Source organism: Bombina bombina, chromosome 3 (assembly GCF_027579735.1).
Source record: "Bombina bombina isolate aBomBom1 chromosome 3, aBomBom1.pri, whole genome shotgun sequence".
In the NCBI taxonomy this organism is placed as follows: domain Eukaryota; kingdom Metazoa; phylum Chordata; class Amphibia; order Anura; family Bombinatoridae; genus Bombina; species Bombina bombina.
Window position 1 is genome coordinate 67,006,145 of NC_069501.1, and position 7,457 is coordinate 67,013,601.

At 38.5% G+C, this 7,457-nt stretch overlaps 1 protein-coding gene across 1 annotated transcript; it reads right to left on the reverse strand.

The window, feature by feature from the left end:
• Window positions 1-2,342: 2,342 nt before the first annotated feature.
• Window positions 2,343-4,013, reverse strand: LOC128652211 (zinc finger MYM-type protein 1-like). The gene has a single exon (XM_053705148.1). It carries the CDS (start codon window positions 4,011-4,013, stop codon window positions 2,343-2,345), a length of 1,671 nt encoding a protein of 556 aa, XP_053561123.1.
• Between the last annotated feature and the right edge of the window lie 3,444 nt (window positions 4,014-7,457).

The window sequence follows — 7,457 nt, forward strand, 5'->3', positions numbered from 1 at the left end:
TAGACCTAAGCTGTGAGTCGATTCAGCTTAAACTACATTAAGCCTCTAATATATAGAGACCCTGCAAATACTAATACCGGTAATCTGGAATACACTGATTACAATACCGGAGAGTCATTTACAAACGGTATAACGACTCCACTGCAAATATACAAGCAATAAATACCCTGGAGTAACAATTTATCTCGAGATTTATATAGTGCACCAAACACACTGACCAGATACGAATCTACTGTTCACCAGAACTGCTCTAACATTGTATACTCTAGTAAACTACTTTGAACATAATAAAAATAGCGGGTTCTATACAACCGGTGGTATCTTAAAAGGGGTTTCCCCTAGGCTTAATAACTTTAACGTAACCTTCACACCACCTTTAGAATTCTACCAATAGCTCCCTATTAGGACATATGGTAACGCGTTGTCTATCTAAGATCATCAATACAGACAAGTTAAGCACAAATAAAGTGCAATATTAAAACGTAACCAGGATTCTAGGATTGAAGATATCTGTTACACTCTCACAGAGTGAGAACTGACTCTGATTCACTGGTGGTATGATTATAAGTTAGAACAGCCGACAGGACACCGCTATTTGAGTCCATTCAACAGTAAAGAAATATAAACACAGTGCCCTTTTAAGGGGGTTACATATTAGAGCAATTTCAGTTTATTTTTTATTTCGAATTAAATACCTGTTGTGGTGCATGGGGACTATTGCATGATATTTCAAAGTACAATATCCACAACCGTGACTCCTATATTAATATATTCCATTCAGAAATTATAATTGGGGGTTCCCTATTTAGTGGTCTCACTCACCCCTGTAACTTGTTAGGAATCTACCTAAAAAAAAAAATGGGGGATAGCTATAAGGAAGAAATACCATCCTATAATTTTGGGAATTATTATATGTGTAATTATCTCTTCCTCCCCTTTAAGTAGACACAACCTGGAGAGCATATCACCTATTTGTCAGAACATTCTCCCTAGGAGTCACATTCTCCCATTTCAACACTAGTTGGAATTTTAATACCCCTTTTTTCTTTTTTATCATAAAACTAATAAAAGTTAAGTTTTAAATCGTCTTGTCTGGGGCCGAGTACCTAGGCATATCAGGCCAATTTACCAGTGTTTTGCTGTTGAGTGCTACCAGTACACTCTTTCAATTGCAGAATGCAGTTGATTTTTCCAGTTTGCCTCTTTTAGTGTACAGCACCTAAGTCCCCACATATATTGATTTTGTGTTATTTCTAAAATTCCAGGAGAATACAACATATTGAGGGACACAGCTAATGTAGTGCCGTTGTTGTTTTTCTTTTTTGTTGTACCAATCAGCAGCTAGCTCCCACTAGTGTAGGATATGTATGTATTTTATTTTTTCAATAAGGGATACCAAGAGAACGAAGCACATTTGAAAATAGAAGTAAATTTAGAAGTGTCTTGAAATTGCATGCTCTATCTGAATCATGCAAGTTTAATTTTGACTTTCCTATCCCTTTAACCGCTGAGCCATTTGCACCCCTGTGCTGAGCTGTTTTGTAGTTTTTAGATGCGGCTCACATTTAATCCCCACTGTAGACTAATTTTCAGTGAGAAAACCACACATAATATATATTGTTTTTTTCAACAGATCCTACATATTGAAACTATAATGATACTTTATGACTATATCACAACATGTGAGAACAAAATGTGTGAAAAAAATGTATATTTTTATAAATAAAAAATAAAAAAATAAGGTTGCAAACAATAGTGTGTGTGTTTTTTTTCTAAACTCTATAATCAAAAGGAAGAAGGGGTTATTATCAATAAGGGCCTTCAGTATAGTTATGTAACTTGATCTGCGCATAAAGGTTACCATGAGCCTCTAGGCAAATAAAAGGACATTTATTCACTATTGTCACAATGATCACCTGGATTATAAGACTTATATAGGGACTTTAATTTAAAGAGGGGCTTTTGGGCTTTAAAACAAGGGGACATGGGGGCCAGGGCCGGTGCTAGACTATTTTGTGCCCTAGGCGAGACCAGTTACTTGCCCCCCCCCCCCCCCACCATGCCAAAAAAATAAAAAATAAATAAAGAAACAAAACATAACACTTTTAAATTTCTTTTTATTTTCATGAATAAGTGGTGTGGCATAAGATGCCAAAAGCAACAAGATTAAAGGCAAAATATAAAGTAACCAAATGTTACATTGCCTATATTAACAACAAATATATTTTAACTTTTAATTAAACAAAATATATATTAACTGAGTCTGTATTTTCCTTACAGCCAGAGAAACAAACCAAAAAAAAACACAGATTTGTCAGAATTTTTTTTTTATTTCAGACACCTCAAAATCTCACTTTGCGTGCCTTTTCCTTTGCAAATTTTGTCACCATTTCAGCCAGATCAAGTGCTGCTGCCTGTGTATGTTCAATAGATATAGTTGCCAAGCCAACTAGTCTCTTTTCCAACATTGTAGAACGTATGTAACTTTTTATAAGTTTGAGCTTTGAGAAACTACGTTCACCACTTGCCACTGATACTGGAAGTGTGAGAAGGATCCTCAGAGCAACAGAAACATTGGGCACGTTATCCAGAAGTTTATTTTGTAGTATGAAGAGAAGTACTTCTTGTGGCGGCATAGGCTTTGGAAGTCTTCGAGCTATTGCTTCAAGTTCACAACGCAGATCTTCAGCATCAATATCTTTGTTTCCATTATGCATCAATGACTTTTCCAAATTATTACAGTCCTTAAGTAAATCTTCTGTTGATTTTTTCTTTATACTGTATATGTCATATAGAAAGCCAAATAGTGAATTATATTTTTGTAGCTGTTGGAATCTCTCTTCAATAGATTGTATGGCCATGTCTAAAACAGCATAGTAAAAACCTGTTTTGAATTTCTGCTTTGGATCTTGTGGTGCTTCTTCTCGGGCCTCATAATCAAACTGTCGTTTCTTTCTCCTGTTTCGAACTTGATCTTCTGTCTCAAAGTTTGGTACTATCTGTATCTCATTTGCAATCTCAGTAGCATCTGTCAAAACTTGTTGAAAACCCTTATCACACCTGCAGGTTATGAGATAGTTCTTGGTCACTTGCAATTGTCTTGTAGCTGAATTTAAATCAGCTTCCTTATTTTGTAGTAGCTTGCTTGTAAGATTGACTTCAAAAAGGATGTTGTACCATGTAACAAGGGATACCACAAACTTGAATTTACTAACTGCATCAGCAAGGCCCTTGGCTTCAACTCGGGAAGTATTTCCAGATGGACCTGATAGGCTTGTATCCTCAAAAATCTCTATCAAAGCATCATATATATTACCAAGATGATATCTCAGTGGTTTCAAAGCATCAATCTGACTCTCCCATCTTGTTTCACTCAATGGCTTAACAGTTATGCCTAAGTCTGATATATGGCTAATTAGAACTTGCCAACGCTTAGTTGATGTAGAGAAATAATTATAAATCTGTTGAACTAACCTGAAGAAAGTTGCTGCTTCCAGACAACACCTAGCAGCATCATTGACTACCAAGTTTAAAGAGTGTGCATTGCAGGGCACAAAAAACGCACGTGGGTTTAAGTCCAGTATTCTCTTTTGTGCTCCATTTTGTTTGCCTTTCATGTTACTGCCGTTGTCATACCCTTGACCACGCAGATTTTCAATTGGCAATTGAATTAGCTTCAGCTGTTCAAGAAGAGTTTCTGCTATAAAGGCACCTGTAGTCTCCTGTAGTGGAATAAATCCTAAGAAATGTTCTCGTATAGTAATACTTTCAGACTCATTATCTGATGGTTTGCTTACATCAACAAAACGTACAATCATTGTCATTTGCTCAATGTGAGAAACATCGGGTGTGCAGTCCAGAATAATTGAATAGTATTTAGCTGAGGTTGTACTTGTTATAATTTTCTTCTTTATAGCACCGGCTAGAAGCTGTATAAGCTCATTCTGGATATCTTTTCCCAGGTAGTGAACCAATGTTTCTTGATCTTTAACCCTACGCAAATGTTCATTCATGATATGATCAAAAAGGGCTATTCGACAAACTTTAAAAAATTTCCATTGCCGGCACTATACAACTTGTCATTTGTACCACGGAATGATAAGTTTTGCATGGCAAGAACTCTTACCAAAGCAATCAAGCGTTGCAAGACTTGTTGCCAATATTGTTCTTCTTGCCTAATTTTCAGCTGGTTTAGAGCATCAATTGTTTTTTCTTTAGATAAGCGGAATTCAAGTTCACGCCAGGCTTGATAGTTTTCCAAATGGTCAGTATTCCTCTCATGTCAAGAAATAATTGCTCCAATGTTCTTCGAGTCTTTTGAACCTGTTTCTTGTAGGGATGATGCAACATTTCTTTTACTGAACAACTTACAGCAAAAACAAAAAACCACATCTTTTGAGGTTGAATATATCAACCATTGGCGACACACTTCTTCACCATTTGCCAGTCTCCTCTTGTAGTGTACAGTAGAAAATCGTCTGTTTTTTGAGTCTTTGGGAAAATCATGTAATACAACCTCCTGTGGTCCATGTTGAATTATAAGCTGTCGTAGATCATCACTGCAAGAGTAGGGCCATTTAGCAGGGTCACTGTAATCCAAATCAGGCACAATATTGTTTTCTTTTGATGACTTCGCAGTGCTACTACTAGTCTCACTGTTATTGACATCTTTTTCTTCTTCATTATTTCTAGAAACATTTCCAAATTGTGAAACTTCAGTATGACTTGTAGTTGGAGCACAACATTCAGCTTCCCCGTCCCCAGTGGCAGGTTCCACAAGAGTACAGTCACATTCTTGTTCTTGATTTGCTTTCTGTGTATGAAGGTATCTAAAGAAGGACCCCTCTTGCTTTGCTTGCTCCTTAGCTTGTTCTGCCTTTCGTTTGCGGTACTGGGCTCCAGAAGGTCGTTTTTTATCAGCCATAGGGAACTGAAGAAAATAAAAAACATCTGGTTAAGTAAAGATAGTTCAGCTCTATGGTCCATCTTCGAAAATATAAAACTACTTATATATGTATATTACAATCAGAGACATAAGTGACTATGCCACAATCTCCCCCAACTACACCCACATGGTCACCCCTATGTTTGCCTTTAAGCTGGGAAGTTAACCCCATTGTTTAATGTTTTATTAATTAACAAATAACCGTACGTTGGTAAAAATTCACCTGAGAAACAAATGACCCCACACCTCAGGCCCAGCAATTGATCCTGGGCAAAATTAAAGAATTATTTTTTTCATGACAACTTAGTAGTTACTGTTTAAAACTCAATTACAAGCTAGCAAGTCACTGTGTCAATATATACTTACATTTACAATCTACATTCAGCATCAAATTTGCTTTCTTCCATTAGTGTTCTTTGTTGAAATCTAAAAATAGATAGGCTCATGTGCTAATTTCTAAGGTCTTGAAGCCTCTAGCTCTGAAAAAACTGTCAAATGCTTTCAGACAAGAGATGGCCTTCAAGTTGAAGGCCATCTCTTGTCTGAAAGCATTTGTCAGTTTTTTCAGAGCTAGAGGGTGTTATTTCATGTGTACCATATAGATAACATTGTGCTCATGCATGTGGAGTTACGTATGAGAGGGCACCGATTGACTAAAAAGCATGTCAGTTAAAAGAACTGAGATAAGGGGCAGTAGGCTTAGATACAAGGTAATCACAGAGGTTAAAATGTATATTAATATACAATAACTGTGTTAATTATGAACAACTGGGTAAGCGGTAATAAAGGGATTATCTATCTTTTTAAACAATAGCAATTCTGGAGTAGACTGTGTCCTTTTAACCATATAGCAAACATGACAAGTATAATACTTGTTTAAGCAAAAAAAAGATTTAAAAAAAAAACAATGTCATGATTCACAGAGATAGATAGAGCATGCAATTTTAAACAACATTCTAATTTACTACTATTATCTTTGTGAAGGCAAATGGCAGATTGTAAAGATGCCAGATTCTGCATCAGGGGGGTAGTTTTATAAGGGCAGCAGCAGACCCCCTTTCTTTTTATATAAAATATAATATTTTGGGGGCGGAGCTAACCGCCAAGCTAACAAGACGTGCTATGAAAAAGCTCCTGAAGACAAAGGGATAAAACTATCTTTTATGGCATACTAAATGCTCAAATAACCTACACCTTGACTCTGGCATAGCTCTAGGACATGGATTAAAGTTATCCCAGCTAATATAGAAGAATTCCTGCCAGTTACACCCGAATAGGGGATCACGCTATCAAGATTCTCTGAAACCAGTAGGTCGGACTAGTCTAACGCCTAGACCCTCACCCTGCTGAATATTCATTTCTATTCTCAAAATGGAGGAGGTCTCAGCAACCCTTCTAACCTTACTAGAGGACTTGAGCAACAAAGCCGACAGAAACTTCCTCGGCTTAAAGGCTACCCTTGTTGAAATGCGCAATAAACATGGCGCTGATCTCCTGACCGCCTTTGGCACCCATGAGGAAAATCAGATGGAAGCCCCGCAACCAGCCAGACAACTATACCGACACTCTCAGGAGGAACTACCTGCTCGTGTTTTAACTAGCACGCAGCAGGAGACAGCAAGTGGAGACCCGTTACCGCTGTATCCTGAGGCGCCATTTTGCGTTGCGGCTGCAACCGCAGACACCACAAACCCCATCTGGATTGATGCCGGGCGAAACCTTCAGTTCTCCTCCTCTCACTACTTAAATTCTCAAGCAGGATTAATACTTGTGCCGTTCGAACTTTTGGAAAGTGCGGGTGAGTGCGGCGGGAGTTCAGAGGTGACTGACGATGACTCAGCTCTTATATTTCTAACGCTCACACGGAGGGATACTCTTCTTATGCTGAGCTCTGAATGCAAGTTCACGGCGCAGATTCCTGCTTGTACTCTTTCAGAATTGGAGTCCTCTTCCCCTCAACTTGCAAGCGCTGAATATTGTAGTCGGGGCATTAACTGTGGGGCGCTTCGGTCATTAGGAGACCTACTATTTTATCCACAGGTTAGACACCTGAAGAAAACAGGTATAGGATGAACTTTGGATCTGATTCTGGAACTGTAAGAGCAGATATTGGTAGTTACACCCGAATAGGGGATCACGCTATCAAGATTCTCTGAAACCAGTAGGTCGGACTAGTCTAACGCCTAGACCCTCACCCTGCTGAATATTCATTTCTATTCTCAAAATGGAGGAGGTCTCAGCAACCCTTCTAACCTTACTAGAGGACTTGAGCAACAAAGCCGACAGAAACTTCCTCGGCTTAAAGGCTACCCTTGTTGAAATGCGCAATAAACATGGCGCTGATCTCCTGACCGCCTTTGGCACCCATGAGGAAAATCAGATGGAAGCCCCGCAACCAGCCAGACAACTATACCGACACTCTCAGGAGGAACTACCTGCTCGTGTTTTAACTAGCACGCAGCAGGAGACAGCAAGTGGAGACCCGTTACCGCTGTATCCTGAGGCGCCATTT

Coding starts and splice junctions, on each gene's coding strand:
- LOC128652211 (XM_053705148.1), bottom strand. CDS start 4,013: ATGAATGAACATTTGCGTAGGGTTAAAGATCAAGAAACATTGGTTCAC.